We start from the raw sequence: 21713 nt of genomic DNA, 5'->3' as shown, positions 1-21713 counted from the left end.
AGGAAGACAGGAGATATCACTGCCATCGGTCAGACAAATGTTTCTTGTTGGACCATTCTACAGCTACATAATAAGTCCCCTGTCATTTGGCAAGCCCCTTGCAGAATTTCTTTATCTAGTTTTCTAACATGATCACAGGTTGCCTGTAATCTCTGCATCCCAGTGAAGAATGACTGCTGCAGCAGAGACAATACATCATCCTAAAGTCATACCCAAGATATTAATCACATTCTTTACCTGCTGTGGCCTTGAAGCATCTTACAAACACATCTCAATTGTGCCATTTCAGGCCAAGTGACATCTGCCTGGCAGTTATATTTCTTCCTTAGTTATTTAGGTCTCAGTTATCTAAGGGCAGCTTTCATTGCATACTGCATCCTTTGCAACTCCCCTTCCAGCTTGCACAAAGGAGCTGAGCTTCAGGCTTCTTTTTTCATGGAAATTATTGACTATATGCATGACTGTCAGGTGGACAACAACTGAAATAGCTCAAGTGTGCAGAACTTATTGTTTAAACTGAGCAACTTGGTTTGACTTCAACTAAACTAGGGTGGAAAAAGCCATCTGACTGTTTCCTCTGGCAGCACTGCCCTGAGGAAAAAAAATATTAAAGAAAATCCAGTCAAGTTAAAGAACCTGTAGTGACTTTAGGATCTGTAAAAGCCCTTTGATTTCAGGATCCCACAGTCTAAATAAACAGCAGCTGGCCAGGAGAATCCATAGCTGTGTGCTGATTCATGAAGTAGTAAGATATTCAGCTAGACAAGGTCAGCTCAGGTCTTTTCAGAAGTACAGGTCCAACTGATTTTGGTGGACCCAGGAACATAGACAAAAATGTATTTCTCTCACCCAGGAGTCAGAAAACTCACTTTCTTTGTGGTTGGAGAAAAGATGATGGGAAACAAGGAGAAACACAGATTATGCAGGGCTAGCATGCTTTAAAGGCTGGGTAAAGACTCAGGCTACTGTTGTGGTGGGCCTCTCTCCTTCTACTCTGTCTTCTTCATCGTCCTGAGAAACTCCCCCCTTCTCTTAGAGCCCCTTGGGCCCCCTCAGGCCACCCATCCTCTAGACCACCTGTGCCACCCCAGCCAAAGCTGAATATTGCCCCACACCCCTTCCCCTGCTTGGCTCTGAATGCACTCCTTTTTCCATGCATGAGTTCAGGAGGGAGAATCCAGAGTAAGACTTAATTTTAGCAGCCACCCAAGTACACTCAAATTTTGTGCTTGAACCTTTTCATAGTGAAAGTATTTAAAAATGAAGTGACTACTAACAGGATACCACATCATAGTAATCCAGCTGTCAGTGTCAGCCTTCAAATGCAACTTCAAAGAGTTAAGTTACTAAGAGATTGTCACTGACCATCTTGCCTCTTAATCACTCGGATTGCCACCAAGAAGTCATCTTTGTGGACCTTCTCCATTTTGTACATACGTGGCTCCATAAATCAAAACCAGGAGAGGAAGATGGCACCCTTAGGCTTGTAATTTGGCTACTCAGAAGTAGTCTTTTGAAGATTTATCTAAATTTATCAAAAATAACAAGTCATTGGTCATAGGACAGTTGACATCCCTTGGCTTATTTGTGTTGAATAGAAGGGTAGTGTCAGAATTACCCTGGGCAAGTATTTTATCAAATTAATACAGCTTTTCAAGACACAAGATAACAGAAATCACTGCAGTCCCTGCCTAGAGGAATGACCCAATTTATAAACACATTAAACTTTGCAGCAATGTAAAAAAAAGCAAGTAACTCCATAGTACTCACTTGAAAAAGCTCAAACTTTCTCCCTGATTGACAAAACTCATCCAAACAGACCTCAGTTAGCTGAGACATCTAACTTAGTATTTTCCACTTTCGTATCTCTCCCTCTACCATAAATACTCTACACTATTTATTTACTGTAATAATACAACAACTGAAAACAGCAAGTTTGGGTTTTGGGGTTTTTTTGTTTGTTTGTTTGTTTGTTTTTTTTACCAGGTTGGTCTTCATCAGGCATTTAAAACAAGTGTAATGCACTTATAAAAATACCTATGAACCATGTGACTGCAGGATGTGAAGGTCCCAGAAGGATGGCAGCAGATAAAGCCACGGGGATTCTCTGGAAGGAGACAGCTACTCTGTCAAACAAGACTCCTCTCACCACAGTCCAGCACAGCCACAATTTGTTACATATCAGCAAAAACACATGGTAAAAAGCAGAGATGACCACACTGCTCAAATTAAACATCCTCCAAGTTTAATATTGACAGCAAAAGCTCCGAAGAAAAGCCACAGCATTATCAAGGTGGAAAATGTGTCTTTTCAAATGCAAGATGATTTTATTTTTTCATGTCTGCTAATCACACAGAACCAAAAGGCTCTGACAGCCTCTCCAACTTGCATCATACCATTTTGCTCAAGGGGCCACCAGTCAGCTTTTTGCCAGCTACATTAATGCACAGTTTTGCTTACCAGTTGAAAAAGAGATCCCATCATCATTACCAGTTGTGGGGAAATCATTATTTTTTTATTTTGTACCATGTGGTAGTTACAGTAATATACTCTGAAGAACAACCAGTAGAATAGTGACCCTCAACTGCTTCCCATGTTTTGGGTGCCATGAATAAAAAAACAAAACAAAACCAACAAACAAAATTTTAAAAAAACAAAGCAAACAACAGTGACTTCTACCATTTCAAAATTGAAGACTCACAAGAGAAAACTTACTCTTCTCCAATCTAGTTTGGTACAGAGGAAGTAATAGGAAAAAAAGTTAACTTTAAAGATAATTGTCTCTGGTGTCTTACTAAGTTTAAAAAAAAGCCCAGACTTTCTTCCATTTTCCTGGAAGGAGCTCCTAAAAAGTACTTTCAAGGTTCATCCCCCCATTCCAGTTTCTTTCAATTCTTCTTTACCACCACACCAGCAACAAGCCCAGAGCTAGGTAACAAGTGCAATGAGGTAGGTATTTTTTATGCTGACCAGCATTCTGGACACATCCATGCTACACACCCTACATTGCTGTGATCACTTTTTGATACAATACACTTGACTTCAGTTGATGAGTATGAAAGATTTCTCCCAGTCATCTTGTAAGCTGATACAGACCTCCCTATAGAGTTATTTTACCAACATGAACACCTGTGCTCAATAGCAAACTAAGCTTTAGAGCACCTAATCTCACTGAGGGACATCCACAGTAACTCAGAAGACCTCTGCTGAAGAGAATAACTTCTTAACAATTATTTGAATATATACTTAAGAGTGATCTATTATAAACCCAAAATTAAGGCATGATTCCTGGGTGTATCAAGTAGTCATGACTAAGTCACAGCACTTGTGCAATAAAGCATAGCATATCTTTTATTTGTATACTGGAGAAAATACTATTGGTGTGACTTATGAACAGAAGCACAATTACAACAACCACATTAACCTTAATGTTGTGGTCAGGTAATGCACATTAGCCCTCAAAGTCATCATTCTTGAAAGCCTGACCACCCTATGACAAATAGCAACCACTCCAAAGCCTAATAAGTTTGGGGATGTTTTTCACAAGGTTGCTTTTTCTTCGCTTGAGTTAGCGTTACAGCAATACAATACTACAGAAAACAAAGCTCCAATTATACAAAGCAGAGAAAACACAGACAAATTACAAAAGTACTCAGCTCTGTGCCACAGAAATATTATGTATAAAAATGAGCTAAAGTAGTAAAGCACACTCCATAACTTACCACACCTCGCTGTTTCAAAGATGCATTTCGAGGAGCATCCCCACAGCGGGAACCTTTATGAAGCTTTGACATAGTAGCAATTATTATTTTTTTAAAAAGATGAAACCTCATTGAATAAAACCACCACTTGTCATGGACGGGTAGAGAAGAACTTCCCCTAGAAAACTTCCTTTTATAAACCTCACCATGGGTGTGGCCAAATGACTAGTTCCACCCTTCATCCCACTCAGAAACTCAGAGAGCCTATAAAAAACTTCTCTGGAGCAAGATAATAATTTTGTCAACTTGTCATGTGCTCTGTATAAAAAAAAAAAAAAAAAAAAAAAAAGATAACTTATTGGCTAGTAGTTAACTGGTTTCTCACTAGCTGGTGGGAAAAATGAAAAATGTAGCTATATAAAATTAAAGATGTCTCTTATGTTTGCATCTCCTGAAGCATGATCTAGAAACCTTTAGCAGGTGAGCTTGCTTTGTTGCTTGCTTTTTAAAAGCACTTCTGTAACAACCTGAGGGAAGTCTAAGAGCTTTTAGTGTTTACTTGTATCAGACACGTTACAATGAAACCTAATGCATCGATAGACTTGCAGCAATAGCCACTTACATCACAGCAACCGACCTATCATGAGCCTCCACCACCAATGAAAGCTCTTGTTTTCATCACTTACATCACGAAGATGATGCAAGATCAAAGCCCTTTGCACAACTTATTAACTTCCACAAAAAACCTTGCTGTGGATGGACCACCACCTAATAAAAACTAGATTCTTTTCCTTTGCCCTCTAAATGCTCAATATCTTAAAAAAAACCTCTGTGTCTTTTTTTCTCAAGGTCTAATTCAAGAGGAGGGGGAGAAGGACTGGGATGGTGCCTCTAAGGTAATACTGCCTGCAGAGTTGCATATTGCCTCTGTGTGTAACAAAAATACATCTAAATGTCAGCACTGGTCTTTCTTACTCAAATTTTTGTATTATCCTAACTAATAGTTTTGTTTTTAAAAATACAAATGTGGGAAACTATAAGCATAGTTCTGAAGCTTGTGGGGTTTTTGGGGGGGTTGTTTTGTTGGGCTTTTTTTTTTTCACTGAAGCGTTGAAGTTATCCTGGCACTCCCGCAGGAGTTTGGGTGTGAAATTGGAGTTCTGAAGGTGTTTGGCAGGAGGTCAACTATGCTTCTATCGTCTGGCTTTGCTTTCAAGGGAGCGATTAGGAAATTATGTTCTTGTTAACAAGATCTGTGCAAGTAACAGCTATTATGCCCAACATTTCCTGTATTTAAGCTGAAGTGATTGTTCCATCTTGATATGAAGAGTTGAAGTATTCTCTTAAGAACTGGTGATTTGGGAAAGATCTGAAGTTTAAAAACTATTAAAAGAAGAACATTCATCTCTTTGCACAGTACCAGGAATTTCTATTAAAACAGTAACTGGTCTTCAAAATACATGTGTCCATGTGCCAGATGGAAAAAAAATTGCAGGAATTGTGCTTAAAATACTACAAGCATTCTCATTGCTTCTGTACCTCTACTGGCAAGATAAAGCGTATTTTACTTTTAAATCCATATTTAAAGGACAGATACCTGTTGTCCATTTTGTGGCTAAAAGTCTGTAATCTCATGTTCTATTGTACATGAATGTAAAAATTCTGCAGCGTTCTCCAAGGGCACTAAAACCTTTAAACAAAGTCCAATGATTCTGGGGAAAAGACAGTATCTTGGTGAGTTTACAAATGAAGCGTAGCGTGCAAGAGTAAGCAAAGCAGTTCTATTTAAGTGCAGAGATGGGAGAAATAGAGACAAGTTCATTTGCTTTCCTACCACTGTAAGGTCCCCAGGCAAAGCTGCACACAGCAGCACAGCATCCACTAAAGCAATGACAGACAGAACAGGTCAGCTCTGACACCTTTGGTCAAGTTTTCACTTATTTTGAACTGATGTTCCCCAGGCATTGTGAGAGAATCCAGAGGTGGGGAAGAGGGGAGAAGGAGGAATATCACAGGAGGGTGACAAAACCAGAAATCAAGATGGGTGTTGTGCTCAGGGCAGCCAACTCTGTACTGAGCTGAAACCATGCTTGGTTTAGAAATACATCACTGAGGAGATACCCAAGATGCTTTAACTTTTAAAGAATCTGCTGTTTTATCTGGTAGTAACTATATCCTAATACTGAGTGTGGTCTGGTCTGTAAGGAGCTAAGAAATCAAGCAAAGAGAGAAAGTGCTTAGTGCCTGAGATCCACTCCTAATAAACACTCCACATGAAAAACACTCCACGTGAAAACCAGAACAAAACTACCAAACAAAAACATTTTTAAAATCCTGTTTTCTGAATATTACCAACACCTCTTAAAACTGTAGGGGCACACCTGCACTGCCTGCAAGAAATACTTTATTATTGTCCTAATGGTAAACACAGCATCATGCATCTTCAAGACCAATCACAGTTTTTGCCATTATACCCAGAAGAAACTGCTAAAATTTACTTAACCAGACCATATTTTAATAGCCAAAACTAGGAGAGGTGAGTACACAGCTGCAAACTAGGGACTAGTAGGTTAGACCTCACTGAGAAGGTGCTTCAGTCACAGCCATCTCTCTTGAGGTCATCTTGGTTTTGCCAGCTACTACCACAAACAGACAAGCCTTAAAGCTTGTTCCACAGATTGCTTCTAATTTCTAATTGCACAGGATTTTCTGGCTCTGTTGTGTTGGCTGGGGTAAGCCTAACCTGAAAATCTCTGCTGTCTGCATTTTCCAGGTGCCTTCCCTTCCCTCCTGAACCCATGGTCAGACTGCAAATCAAATCAGTTGTGAAACAGCAACCAAGAAGAGGTAGAAGAGGGCTTTAAAAAAATATTATTAAAGCATCACTGCCCATCACAAGCAGGAAGCCACATCAGCAGGGTACCAATTAGCACTAACAGCATCTCTGTAGAGCAATTGTTCAGCATGTTCAGCTGCTAACCAAAAACATTGGTGGTTCAAGCCTACCCAGGGATGAGTTTCTGCTTTCCTTCCCCATGGTATTGGGGTTGGAGCTGGAAAACCATCAAGGTCCCTTCCAACCCAAACTGTCCCATGATTTAATAGAAACCAGAGGTTATCCAGTCCCCTGAGCAAAGGCAGAGAAAGGAGAAAAGCAAGTTTACTTGCCTGTCTGTTGCCAGACAGAATTACTGGCAACTTTATGTTGAAGTCAGGATGCAGCAAAGGGAAAGAGACACAACACAGATAAGGATGTGAAAAACCCTGGTAGGAAGGACTGGATGAGAAGGAAAGGAGAAACTTCAGAGGAACAGCGAAAGAGGAAGCAGTGAGGGGGTGTGGGGTCCTTTCCAGGCACAAAAGCAACAACCCTGAAGTGGCTGAAAGCCCAGATCTCTTGTTTTCTTAACAGAGTTTTTTGTCATCATCTGGAATTATTGAAAGTGCACTTCAAAAGCCTTCCAGGAGACAACCAACCTAAAGCTGCTACTTCAGCAGTTTTCCTCGGACATTCTCCAGACTGTTTTCAGCTGCACCTTGCAAACCCTGCTTCCCCTGAAGAGATGTATATTCCTAGCAATTTTCCCATGGCTTGATAACAAGACACAAAGATACACTCTGCAATGGCTGCATCTCTACACTTCCTGCTTTTTTTGTAAATATTTCTCATTATTAAGATTGCCACAAAGCTCATGAAGGAGTTAAAAGGTTAATGGTGTTGAAAGAGGTAGAATAGAACTTATTATAAGCAGTTAATAAAGGCTGAGGACTTGAGATGAAGGAAGAAGATGTAAAAGCAGTGAAAGAACAGCTTTAAGGCTTAGTCAGTATATGTTGCAAACTTCACTTACGTCAGGGTTCTTAAATATCCAGTTGTTTGGTAATAACTAAATAAATTAGCTTTACAGCAGGCCAACCTAACCACTCCAGGAAAATCCTAAAGTAGAAGGTGCTGTATGAGCATCAGATGCCAAGGTGTCTAGTAGCTGGAGTTGGAGTTTAAGGTGTAATCCTGGTAAGATAGGAGATCTCTGCTGCCTCTGTGATTAGCTTAATTACAAGCAGAAGTCACCTGTTCTCCTTTTGTGTGTCTATTAATACTAATGATGTGATCATGCCATCTGTCAGTGAGCTATTTCCAATTTTACAAAGCAAAGCAGACTTTATTTGCAGGTGCTAAAATATGTATTTATTTTGGTGATCAACTCCACAGGACCAAAACATTGACAAACAATATTTGCATTTGCAGGTACTCCTGCAAGACAATGTCTTTTAAACTAATATCAGACATGAAGAACTCAAGATTCTAGTTAGAAATCGAGAGGTGTTAGTCTATTGCTTCGCTTTTGCCTCTTAGTCTGGGACTTGAGAATATTCTTGGATTCAGAATGGTGAAGAGATACCACATTCCTAGCAATGATGAGATCCAAGGTTAGTTTCAAGGGCCATATTGCAATGAAGCTTCAAGAATTTTACCCAAACTATTTCTACTTAGTCTGTATACTGTAAAGCCAGACAAAACATGATGTTTTCTTTTGATAAACTTTGATAAGTTTGATTTGAACCTTGATAAGCTTCACTTCTGCGTGATTCAAACTATCTGAAGAGATTCCTTTCTGCTATATATTTAACACAGTATTACTTGAGACATAAAACCGTTCCCAATTTTAATAAAATTCCTCTGGAAGGAATAGCCTGAGAAGATACACAGCCATTTCACAGTAGGTGTTGCACAACCAGATATGCAGTGAAACAAGAGACAGATTTTGCTATCTAGATTTGCTATATTAAAACAGTTTAGATGTCTGAAGCTTGTAGCTGATACACCTCCATATTAAATCCTTCCTCCCTTCTCACCTGATCAATCTACATAGGAACTGTATTTTCTGTCAACTTCTTATTCTGATGTGGTTTGGCACTAATAATTAGATCAACACAAAAGGTATAATTTCTGTGTAGGTTTGATCACCCAGTGTTAGGACCATACTAATTTTATGCCTTAAAGGAAAAAAGGGAAAAAAAGAGTCAATGTGAGTACCTAATATACTCAATAGCTGAAACTGCCTTGCTGAAGAAATTCTACTGAGTTCTTCATAGAAGGTGGAAAGGTAACACGGTGAGACATTCTCAGAACAAACCAGGTTAAAGATTAGGTTTCCTGTAAAACACAAGAACTGTTCTTAAACTTCAAATAGGATGAATTTGGAACCCAGGGTCATTCAAGGTTCAGTGGAACCAAGCTGGATGAACACAAAACTCTTGAGCATGAGATGCAGGAATTTCTGGGACCAAGAAGGCAGTCAACAAGGATCACCTTGGCTCTCCTCACAAACTTTGCCATGTTTTTATCTCTTCTACCACCCCATCTTTTTTTTCCTTCTCCTTTTTCCCACCGTCAGGCATCTTTACCAGGCCACTGTGGAGCAGGGTCTCCTCTTTAGGGAGCAACTGTTGCTCAGGTTTGAGCATACATTCCCTATCTGAAGCCCTGCTCTGGCTATAGGGACTCTGTTAGACAGCAGGGTTGCTTTTCTTTAGCCTTTTTAAAACACTTTTTGACACAGTCATAATAAAAATAACCCAGAGCAGCCTGCTGCAGGCTGCTGACACTGGGCAGTGCTCCCAGAACAGGCCTGTGCCTTAATCCTGCCTGTCCTGTGACTGCAAGCCAGGGTTATGGCTCAGGTCATCAGAGCCAAATGCAACATGAAATTGTCCTGAGATCCAGCTGCATCTTTAGGTAGCTCTATGATAAATACTTGTCCAGACAGCTTCCACAGAGCATTCATGTTTCCTGGATCATTTCCCTGCAGTTCAGGTTCTGCATTCTCCTCTCCCTTCTCTTCAGCTCTGCTGCTGGTACCATTGTCCTCATCTGACTTTTCGCAAATGCAGACGATGAGTCACTGCTTCTTCCTTACAGTCCCTGACAAATTATTTCAAACCCCTTGAAAAGAACTCCTGGTCTGAGGTTCTTTCCCCACTCACCTTTCCTACAGACAGATGAAACCCCATAGTTTCTCTTGCTGCCCTTAGAGCACCCCCTGGTCTGCCAGAGTTCAGTCTTTAAGTTCTCTGCTCCTAGAAACGGGCATCGTAGAGATCATCAGCAGGGACGAACTGCAACAACTCCATGACAAAAAGGATGCAACAGTCCCACCTGGATTCCCCTAAATCAGCTCACCTTTCCATCAGTGAGAAATCAAGCCCTCCTGGAGCTGTGAGGATTCCACATTGCCAGTTATAGCTATCCTCACAGGAGCTAAGCCAAAACACTGACACTTATATACATCCACACACATATTCATGCATTAAATATATATATATATCTATATAAAGGTGCTGAAAGGTCCAGGATCTCATTCAAACCTCACCCAACAACAATCAATGGTTGATGGACCTAAAGCAATGCCATCGAGATGCTCCCCACTGGGGCTTTCTGCAGTTCTCCCTCCTGTGCCCTGTGCAACCACCAGGCCAATCCAACTCTGCCTGAGACAGCAGCATACAGTTTTTAACATGATATAATGTCACTCTCCAGAGGTGCCTGAGGGAAAAAGATGCATTCCACTCACCTAATTGTATTAGTCTAATGTTTCTCCCTTGTCTGGAATTAAGCTAGTTTTTTAAAACTTGACTGTATTTAGGTTTCAGTGTTACAAGGCTGAAAAGATGAAGGGCCAGGATAAAAACTATTTTAGGGTAAATTTGAGTAAAGTGCTTTAGCAGACATCTTAGTGATTTCGAAGGCCCCAAAATGTTTTTTCAAAGGTTAACCAAAGCTGAATTGATTAATTCTTTTTTTTTTTTTTTTCTTTTTCTTTTTTTCTTTTTTTGAGGGGGAGTTGGTGTGGGAAGAAGGGGAGGTTAAGTAGATATAACTTGGTTTTTTTAAGTTCTCCAAATATTCCACTGGGATTTGGAGAAATAGTCAAAAAATAACACAGAAAAATGCTAGTTAGCCAGAAGAGAGAATGTTAAATAGCTGAGAACATTTGGACTTCTAAGAGCTGCAAGAAACAAGATTTGAGAGTTTTGTTGTGAGAGGGCAGGCATTAGATATAGAATAACAAACAACTAAAACTAAAGCAGGACATTACAAACAAAACCATAGGGTTGAAATAACTATTTCAGCCCCAGACTACAACGCAGCATCATCAATGCCTGGGTTATTTCCAGTGCACTTTAGAAGGATTCTGTGTCCTTCTGCAGTAAGCTGTCCTTGCTGCCCCCATGGACAGGAAGATTCTCCTGCCTGAGGAACAAAACCAAGGGCACAAGAATCCCCAATCTCAAAAGAAGAGACACACTACAGGAAGAACTTTCCTTGAAGAACTAGTACCTGATAAGTGGCCACCTGCTGAAAGTTTTAACAAAACTGAAGACACTCCCAAGGACCAAGCCATACCCAGCACCAGATTGTTCTGAGACAGTCTGATAGGGCCACTGGCCAACTTATACCAACCTACTGTGGCATTCCCCAAAACACGAGGTCAGAGAAAAATATCCATATTTTCCTGTCTCTAAAACATCTCCAAAAGGCATAGGTATCTCATAAATAGATGCCAAGTTCACAAGATATTATCTGCTCCATGTGCTGCCATCCCTGGCTTCTTGCCTCTTAATAAGCTGACCCTTGTCTTATGAAGCTGAAGCAACTCATTGGATTGTGTAGGTTGAACTTGAGGCAGACTGAAGAAACCACACCTGCCCTCCAAAAAAGTGAAATTTATCAACTGCTAGTAATTTCTGAAGCCCTTGGTTGTATATACATAGATTTTACAGCACCTCAGTCATCTTCCCTCTACTAGGGACAGTATGAAACGTCACTGCCTCAGCAGCAGTACCATAAATCTTGAATGTTTTAGGAAGATAGAGAGCTTCCTGTAACTCAAACACTGCACATGCAGAATATGGCAATAGGTGCAGTTAAGGGCTAAACTAAGGGAAGTCATAACCCTTCCCTCCTCCCCTTTGGGGATGATTTTCACCACAAGCACTTTACTAACAAGCAGCCATTGAATCTCAGTAGTAGTTGCAGACAACCCTTGTGTGAGACAAAGACGTTTTGTGCTCTTTGTACCTTCTCACTGGCTGGGTGAAGGCCCACCCCACACATCCAGTTGTGTGAGTAGAGGCACAAACAAGGACTAAAACAGAGGTCCCTGTATCACAGGAAAAATATGTAGTAAGTGTGCATACACCAAGGATTTGGAGATCATTCAGCCCCTGACCTGTGCATCCTGACATGACAGTGTGTACAGCTGCCCATTCAGCCATTAAATTATAAATATCCCAAGATACCCTTGAGATACTGCTTCTAAATACTTGGCACTTTGTTGAAGCAATTGGAGATTTATCCTGTGACACTGCTCCTGTAAAAGTTTTTACGCAGTTCTTTTGACTTCAGAAGATATTATATTTCAAAAGACCATGATCATCTGACAAAATAACCTTTAAGCTTACAATACTTTGAAATAATGTTCTGCTATCCCACTTCAAAACTGCCATTTCTGTCTTGCAGTTTATCTTCTCTTAAAACACAATAAAATTGCTCCAGTATTTCTAGTAAAAAGTTTTCACCTTCTTTACCACTTTAGATTACTTGCTATATTATCAGCTTGGCCTCAATTCATTTATTACACAGATGAAAAGCAAATATCCCCTTAGAAAGCACGTAAAGTACAGAAAGGGGAGTATCCCCTCCACAGAAAGCACCAGACGGTTGTTTGTTTGAATTATCAGAAGCTATTTAAAATCTTTAAAAATGTGGTAAATATTTTTTTTTCTTTCACAACCTCACAGGTGCCACTACTGCATAGGAAGCTTGGAGGCTCAGGTAGTGTTTAGCATCTCCCCTGTACTGCTGCATCCTTCCTCCCAGGAGCTGCCCCAGTCGGTGAGTGAATGCAGCGTGCTGATTCATCAGGCTTTTTAGGTTCATTCTCTGGAACGGGATATATTAATCACAGAGCTTCCCTACCACTCAGCACACCCAACGAAAGCTCCTTTCCCGACTCCTTTACCAGAAGAACTCTCTCAGCCCAGCGGCGAGGTGCAGGCTGGTTATATATACATCCAAGGATTTGAAATTCAGGCGGTAGCAAGCGCCTGCCTGCTTCTGACACAAGGCACTGCAGAGCCAGCCAACAACATTTCTGCTTCTCAGCTGTTCACGTCGACAAAACAAACACATAATCACGCTTCTCAACCCCCCCCTAAATACTAATTACTCTCTGGTGATGCTACTCGTTGTAATCCTCCCGAGATTTTTTTTTTTTTTTTTTTTGCTGGTTTAATCACCACAGGATAGCGAGTGAAGAGATTGTTTTAGCACCGTCACAGTGCTAAATTTCACTTCCTTCTTAATTTTTTTTACAATTTATTTAATAATTTATTATTGTTATTATTTTTAGGAAGAGTAACTGTTTCGCTCCCTTCCCAAATTACTTTTAGACCCTGTTTCGCTCGCTTCCCAAATTACTTTCAGACCCACGGGCAAATGCGGTGGCTGCATCCGACGACGACGCAAGCTGAGTGAGACCCCCCACAGCCCCCGAAGAGCGACCCAAGGAGGAACGGATCCGTTCTCCCCTTTTGTGACACCCAAACCAACCCACATCCCCCTCCCCGGGGTGCCGGGCACCCCCGGTGCCAACGTGGCACAATCCCCGCTGCTCGCCTCACCTGCTCCGCTCCCGCCTGCCGCCGCTTTTCCTTTCTCCCGCCCGCCCCCTTTGACAGCCCGGCTTTGTCTGACCGCCCCGATCCGATCCGCTCCGCCCCGTGGCGGGAGGTGCCGTCAGAACCTCCCCGGGCACCGCCAGCGGCACCGGTATCCCGAGGCAGTGCCCGTCTCCGGCGCGGACAGAGCGGCCCGCCCGGAGGCGGCTCCATGCACGGGGCAGAGGATACCCCAACCCCCCTGCAGCCCTAGCTGCATTATTATTATTTCATTATTTTTAGACTATTTTTAATTAAAAAAACCCAAACTTTCCCTTTCCCTTTCCCCCTTCCCCTCTCTTTCCTTTCCCCCCTTTCCCCTTCCCTTCTCCTTTTTTCTTATTTTTCTTTTTCCTTTTCTTACTGTTCTTATTTTTCCTCTCATTTTTGTCCTTTTTTTTCCTTTTTTTCCCCCTTGTTTTCTCCCTCTTTCCCCCTTTTTCTTTTTTTTCTTTTTTTTTTCCCCCCTTATCTTTGGTACAAAATGAAGCTCCACACTGCCCTTCCTTTGCCACCCAAGCCTCTGCAATTTTTGAAGGAGCACAGTTGACCCCTAACTCAGCAACATCCCCAGCAGCAGCACCCCTCCCTTGGCCCCGCTGCCACTCTGGATCCCCAGCCCTCAGCTCAGCAGCCCTGTTCGGCCCACCTGAGGGTCACAGAACCAGAGCCCACTCAGCAGAAGGAGTCGCTGGTTTCCAGAGGCTCTCAGAAGTTGCCTGCTGCATCCAAATCATCTCACCTGCTCTGGAAAGCTGAGCTAGCAGACAAAGCTGACAGGGCCCTATCTTTAGTTTTTTGCTCTGCAGATGGGCTGTTAGTCAAGCCCTGCCCACATGAAGTCTAGTGTTTTGGTTTTAAGCTCTCTATCATGTAGCCAGAAATGCTTGTGGGGGGAGGCGATTTCTGTGTGGGATGTTTTTTTTTCCCTATTTTTGTAATGGCAGCTATCAGCTAGGGCTTAGAGAAAAAGAGAAAGGGTGCAGAGCCTTCCCTCCCTTTTAATGCAACCTGATACTTCCCCCTGGGCATGACGTTTGGGCACATTTCAATGAACACAAAATTAAAAACAGTCAGGGGGAAAAGCCCCAAAAGTATGAAATAAATAGCTTGAAATTGATGTAACCCCATTGCTTAAGAGATGGGAAAGCATTATGCCTGTTAGAGAAAATAGTTCTGCCCCTTCTGAGCAGCTCTGTGTGAAGGAGCAGGACCCATCTTCTCCTCCAGTACTTATGGGACCTCTTCTGCTGCATAGATTATGGGGTCCCATGTCCCTGGGGATGCACAGAGCCCATACAGACCCAGCACAGCATCTCTGCTGCCACAGTGAACTGACAGGTGTGGTCTGGAAATAGCAGTGAGGGATACCCACAGGGTCTCCAAACCTTCCTGTTGCTAGGAAGAGCAGGTTTGGGCCAAAGCTGAGGTGCAGAGGGGCAGAGGGGCTCACCACCACTGAATGTGATGGAGCCATCTTCTCTGGAGGGTTCAGAGTAGGGGTTACAGCAGCTCAGGGTTTTGCAGTAGAAGAATGAGAGTGGTGCTGTGCTGCTGGCACCATTCTGCACCACTGGCAAGATGGTACTAAAATGCTGAAATGATGAGGCTGGGCCTGGTGAAACAAGTAGGTTCATGAGCTGCTTTCCATAGGTCACAGACACCTTGAGAGGGAGTAAATATCCCAAATAGAAGCATTCTCAGGTAATTCAGAGTGCCCAGCCCCTAAAAAACCTGCCACACAAAGCCAGAAGAATCTTCTGGCTTTTTTAGTAGTATCTGAACAATCCTCAACTTTGTCTTAATCCTGTTGCTTCTTGTCACAGTGACAAGAAACCTATTTTTGTGCCCACAGAACAATTCAAGGATTTTACTGCATCTGCAGTCTGCATTTAAACAAGTTTGAGATCAAAAGATATGCTATTTTTGTATGGTCTTCTCTGGAACTCTGCACAGCAGTGTTTGAGGTCCTGGTGGATGATTTTGTCATCAGCATGTGCAGGAATTGTTATCTTTATTGTGCAGAAGGGAGGATGCACAGCAGAAACACAGTCAAGCTAAAAAATACAGACCCCCCCCCCTTAGAGCCCATTCAGTCTAAATGCCCACAAGGAGATCTGCTGGCTCAGAAAACCTGTGGTCTGGAGATTTAGCTACAGACCACTGTTGGCTGGTCACACTCTCCTGTTTGAGGCTCCCAGAATCAGAGGTGTATTTGGTCTCAGCTATGGCCACATGCTCCCATGTCCATCACCACAGGTTATGGTGGACAGCATGGTTCAGCCAGCACACCTCTGATTTCCTAAGCTGAAACAGCCCCATCCAATGGATATAACCTCCCAGAGCCTTCAGGTACAAAATGCCCAGAAATTAGAACTTTAAGAACTAGAGAGAGACTCCTACCGGGTTCTATGGTAGGTTTGGGGTAATCTATGGTAGGTTTAGTGATCATCTACAGTAGCACAGAGGCTGTTCTCCCTGAAGATATCCTGAAGTGTATCCTTCCCTTAGACACTTCCTGTGTTTCCAATCTACATCAATGCCAGCACCAGCACAAGGGCCTTTGCTGCAAAACCACCCTCTTAGTGCTACAGTCCCTCTGCAGTGGATTTTGTTTCCCTTGGCCAAGAGACATTCCCTAGCATCACAGGGTGCCTGGGTTATGCTAACAATAACATTTGTGGTCAGTTGGGTTTGTGCAATTTATTTGCCATATTCCACCAGTGGTGCTGGAGGCAAAAGGTGGTGGTGGGGTGGGATGGCAAACCAGCTTCACCTACCAAAACTGTTGTAAGAATTAACATCTTTTTTCATCTCTAACACTTGATGCTTGGTGGCTATTTCTTAACAAAACTTGCTCTGCAGATCATGTGTGGATTCCTGCTTAGCAAGGGGAAGAACAGGTGACTCCAAGGTGGCAAAGGAGAGAACAAAGCAACATGCTTGGGTCCTAGATTTTCTTCAAACATAGTAAGAGTAGCACCTACAGATTCATCTGTGGCCTGATCAGGGCTGCCCTGGTGCAGAAAAGGTTGCCAAATAATCTACCCTATGATGCCTTAGGGAAGAGCATCTACCTGCAGCTACACTTTACTTGCAGGGAAGAAATGACCCCATTTATTTTTTGAGAGCTTTTTACACTTGATCTTTAATTGCTGGTGGACCAGTCATAGTTAGGCTACAGGACATAATCTCAGCATAACTTATTATCAAAGGCTTTTTCCTCAGCTCCTTTGACCCTGCAACCTGCTTGATGCTAATCCAGTCCAGGGTCACGGCTGAGGGGGGAATATGGCCCTTTCACTTTCATTCTTCATAGCTGTAATTAATTATCTACATCATCTTCATCAGTGAGTGCAGTTAAAGGAGGAACAAAAGCGACATCAATCTCTCTGATGCAGAACTGATTCAGATGCTCTTCTGTCCTCATTTGGATCTTACCAATTACAAAAATCCATAGTAAAGGCAAAGTATGTGGCTGAGGAGCATGTGGCTATTAGCGAAGGAGCAACCATGTAATCTCAGTATAAAAATTAGCATTCCTGCTTGCAGATGCTTCTCAGTTTCTTCATTTACTACCTCATTTATTACAGGAATGGCTGTAGTGACTTCTTCTTACAGTAGCCAAGAATGTGCTATAAATTTACCATTAAAATAAATCTAAAGGATTCAAATTAACATACTCTGTAATAATATACATCAGAAACCTTTATTTACAAGACATATAAAAACCAAATTTGTCTTGCAATAAGTAATAGCACTTCCTAAATGCACAATTAGAGGGTTGAAAATTGTTGTATTGTCCCATGTATTGGAAGAAAGGTTTTTTTTTCCTTACCCTTGTACAGAATTTCCATCTTAGCTGAAATAAACTTTTTTAGTCTTTTTTTTTTGTTTATCTTCCTGACCAATTGTCCTCACAAACCACAAGTTTCCTGCAAAATATCACATTTAGTCAAGCCTTACAATTTGATATCCAGAAACACCTGAGGAAATCCTCAGAAAACCATCATCTTTTACTAATGCTCATTTCTCAGCTTCATTTGATGGCATGTTCATTTATTTTTTACCTTTTAACCCAAATGCCCCCAGCATGCCAGGGGCTTTGGGCTCAGACCCCTTCCCACCCAGGAAGAACCATGCAGTCAGAAGGAGGTGAGTATGCCTGGCACCCACACAAATTACTCTGGAACTCAACAATGAGGTAAATTACCAGCTCCTGATTAACATAAAGTCCATCACATTACGAGCGTGCAGCCTTATAGACTGCTTATCCCACTGTGTTGAAGACCACGAGGTCTCATTTTTGTACCTGTTGCCTTTGCTACCTCTCTCTGTGGTGAGCAGAGCACTGGGATGGGAGAAGGTCTGAGAAATTTGTGCTCTGTGTTGTGTCAGCACAGCCATCTGACAGATGCGTGGTAAGGTATTTTTACAGAAGATCATTTTTTCCCCTCCGAAGCCTTGAGAAAACAAACTGCAAATTCATTAGTGGGTTATTAAATTGTTTGGTTGGATACACGCAGCCTATTCTAGATGGGGTGTGTGGAACAGAAGTAATGTATCAGCTGTCATTCTTAATATTTTATAATGAAGTATATAAATCTTCAGAGGGGTAAGTCTGAAAAGTCTTACTCAAGGGCATCACTTTCTGTGTTCTGCTCAAAAGCAGGCTCCAATAGAGCAGTTCCTGGCTCATACAAGATATGATAATTTGCTTCTGTTGCTCTCCTAATACATTATTTCCAGTTGAACCAAAGCAAGACTTTTTGGCACAGTCCTCCTGCTGCTCATTTTACCTAACTTGCTTGCCTAAGGGAAAGACAGCATTAAGTGGTAATTGCCTCAGCCCAATCCTGGCATTAAAAATTAGGTACTCAGCTGTATTTACATATTTGCCCACTCTACCACCATCCCTGGAGAGCAATTCCTCTTATCTAACCTCTCTCTGGCCCTGATACACTCTATCACTGGAATGAATGAGTTTTAAGAGTGCATTTAATTTAAGGGGTAGTATCATGAGGTTAAGACCCAAGTAAAATGGGCCTTCTAAAATGGTTCTCTCCAGGCAGGGGTGTGTGAGTGTCGATTATTTCTAACTCTGTAATAGTCAGACAGTGCAATGTGCCTCTGTAAAGTGAATCAACATAAAAGCTAAACCCACAGTCTTTACTAGGGGTTATGCGATGATACCTCTTAACCAAGATCCTTTTCAGGAAAGTGCCTTGTAACTGGCCAGCATTTAAATGTTTTTTGACAAGTATGCTTTCTTGAATGCATGCCAAATCCTTAATTTCCAAAGGCATGATCAAGTCCATCTTGATCAATTTCTTCTGATTCACCTCTGGCCTTCAAGCTTCAGGATTTGGGAGAATTCTCTTACATTAGATGGAGGAAGTTTTCATCAGTGAGAGCTTGGCTAATTAAGTTATTTTTCCATTGAAATTGTGATGTTAAATTTTTCAGGGTCTGTGAAGTGTGAAAGCTCTTTGCCAAGCCAATGGATACTTTCCTAATGCCAGGCAGGTATTTGAGCTGGACAAGCTGGTGAAGAAGCAAACCCCTGAAATTAATTTAATCTTTGCCACCAACAGCAGGGAAACATCAGCTGGCAGTCCAAACAAGCTGGAAACACAACTGTTGATCTTCATTAGGAAGTAGGTCTCCCTTTTGAGTGAAAGATTATAGCCCTGCAAAGGACCGGGTCAGTCGCCAGCTCTGGGGACCTGCCAGGTGATAGTCAGGGGGAATACGATGAGAAAGTCAGGAGCAGTGAGGCTGAAAATCTCCCTTCCTTGGAAACTTCACCCAATGCAGAGGTGGGACAGAAGCAGATGGCTGAGCAGGCACCTAGTAAACACCCAGCTCTGTGGCAACAACCAGAGGAGACAGTACTTAACCAAGGGTGAAGTTGTCCCTGTACCCTTATGGGTTCCTGAATAGCCTCAGGGAAAGCAGCAAAGGTCTTACAGAACAGTTGCTAATGGCAATGTGCCATTATACCAGGTCTCCTTACCCTCTACAGGTGGCCCCCAAAGAGTGGAAAAATCAGGAAATCGTCTGCTTTGAAGGGCCAGACTTATCCTGGTTATGACTGGAAGAAATTCTGCTCCCTAAGGGAATAATTAGGAAGCTGAGCTGAGACTCAAAGTGTTGAGCATATTTTTCCTTTACAGTGGTCTTCATATGTGACTTGGAGGGTTATCCTTGTGTGAAAACACTGTGTACATCTCACTGTAACAGATGCTGGAGGCAACCATGACGTTCTTCCTGTGACTGTCAGGAACGGAAGCAAAGAACTGAGGGGTAAAGTGAGGAACCATCTCATCTGAAAAAAAAACAAAACCCACAGTTTTTCTTCCTATAAAGCTGAGGTCAGTTGGGGTAATCCTACCAGCAAGATGAATTGCCATACCCCGATGCTAAGTGATGCATTTACATAGTATCATGGGCTAAAATTATTCAGTTTATGGCATCTGACATGGGTTTTTTTTTCTAAATAAGGAAACATGAGTAATTAGAAATCTCCTGTCTTAGTATTACCATAGAAACAAGCCTGCAAGAAGCAAATGAACTGTATGTACAGAGCCCGATCAGGTTTTATTGAATCCACAGGAATAAAATGAACAATGGGGGAAGAGTACAGGGGACTGAATATCCCAGTCAACAGAGCATTGAAAACCCCTAACATTGTTCACTCTGCCACCATGTGTTTCTTTGTTCTGGATGAAATTAATTCTGTGCTCTATCCATGTACATACATTTGGCTTTGTCTCATAACAGTGACTAGAAGTCAGAGAACAAAAATCAATACATTTTTCTTGTCAGGCTGTAGATTTTCTATTAGTGGTTCACAAATGATTTTGCTGTATAAAAGGTGAGTTTTTATTAAATATTACATTTGAGAATGTATATTTGAATTAGTAACTGTTCATCCCTTACAGTGGGTAATAAGGAAACTAATGACAAGTGACTAAACCTTTTCCCAGAGGACTGAACAATTTGCATAAGCAATGCCTACTTCCAAAAGCCATTTCCCCTCCCACAAAGACAGTAAATTTTTAAGTTAAATGTCACATGTGAGGAACACTCATAGAAGGAAATAAGGAAGAAATACCAGACTCTCAAGCAAATACAGTTATTGCTGAATTTAAAAAGCTCCTGATTGTCATTTACATAAAAATATAATATTTATACCTTCCTAATAGCACAAGAAAAAAGTGAAACAGAGGTTTATGTTGTGACTGCTGATCAGAGTTGCAGCTTCAGAGTTTGATTGAAAACCCAGGCATCCTGTTTATATAGGATGGAAACTTGGGTAGAAGTCCTGACAACACACATACCAGGGCAGTTAAAGTGATTTCGGTGAGGAAGCCACCATAATTAAACAGGTAGTAGAGATCCCTGAAGAAAGATGGGTTAGTATGAGAGGGTAAATGCAGTTTGATTTGTGTTGGATGTAAAGAAGCTCTTTTGAAACACTGGCACAAATGCCAGAGACACAGGTCTGGTGAGTTGCATAGGGCAGATTCCAGTGGTTCTGGCCTTGAAACGATGCTGAAAGAGCAGCTTTCCCTATCAGTCTTGATAAGAAAATATATCCTGTATCCTTGCGATACCCTGTTGCCTCCTTGCTTTTCTGCACACCATGTGCACTTCCCTATGAGTAAGTGCTGTGGGTAGCACTTCATTCCAGTAACTCTGGCAACAGCATATTTAAATTGTCATGGACTGAATTTTTGCAATGAGCTGAATGAAATGAAGCAGTTTAAAAGAGGGCATTATCCTTGTCATGGGTTTGGTTCTGCTTACAGGAGCAGGCAGAGGCTTTGCAGAGGGAAGTGCTGATGAACCTGAGGGCAGCATTAGGTGTGTGCCAGGGAGGGGGGTTATGCTGGTAAAGGTCTGGGCTGGTCTTGCATTCTGGAGGGTTTTAGCACCCGATGTTCATTAAGTGCATTTGTATTTGTAAATGCATTGCATCATCTGGTTTGCTTGCTTCCAAAATAAATCCATTTAGTGGCTTTTGCACCTGCTGCACAGCATGAAACAAAGCCCAGTGGGGGCAACCAATCAGGTGAGACCCTGTTAAAAAATACCCATTTCTGATGTGAACTAAAATCTTCATGTCAGCACATCCTTTACTGACTGAGCCTGGAGTTCACACATTCTATTGACAGCAAAAGATGAACAGAGCTTTTCAAATGAACCAGGGAGAATCAGCATGCCTCACACTTGGAGAGTTTCAGTAAGAACTGAGTTCCCAGAACTAAGAACTTAATTCTCAAA

The 21713-nt window shown here is 41.9% G+C and overlaps 1 protein-coding gene across 2 annotated transcripts in view; it reads right to left on the bottom strand.

Moving 5' to 3' along the window:
* The window catches only part of MAPRE2 (microtubule associated protein RP/EB family member 2), a 103892-nt gene extending 90455 nt beyond the window's left edge, over nt 1-13437 (bottom strand). The window contains exon 1 of one of the 2 annotated variants that reach the window (XM_071737500.1): nt 13389-13437. Coding sequence is in view for 1 of the 2 variants with exons in the window: in XM_071737497.1 (XP_071593598.1) it covers nt 3723-3833 (111 nt within the window). In the remaining variant the exon portion in view is untranslated. Of the gene's footprint in view, nt 1-3722; nt 3841-13388 lie in introns of those variants that run through there. The other variant, XM_071737497.1, reaches the window with a different exon arrangement.
* Nucleotides 13438-21713: the final 8276 nt, after the last annotated feature.

Source organism: Heliangelus exortis, chromosome 2 (genome assembly GCF_036169615.1).
Source record: "Heliangelus exortis chromosome 2, bHelExo1.hap1, whole genome shotgun sequence".
In the NCBI taxonomy this organism is placed as follows: domain Eukaryota; kingdom Metazoa; phylum Chordata; class Aves; order Apodiformes; family Trochilidae; genus Heliangelus; species Heliangelus exortis.
Note: the sequence above shows the minus strand (reverse complement) of the source record. Positions and strands in the feature narration are given on the sequence as shown.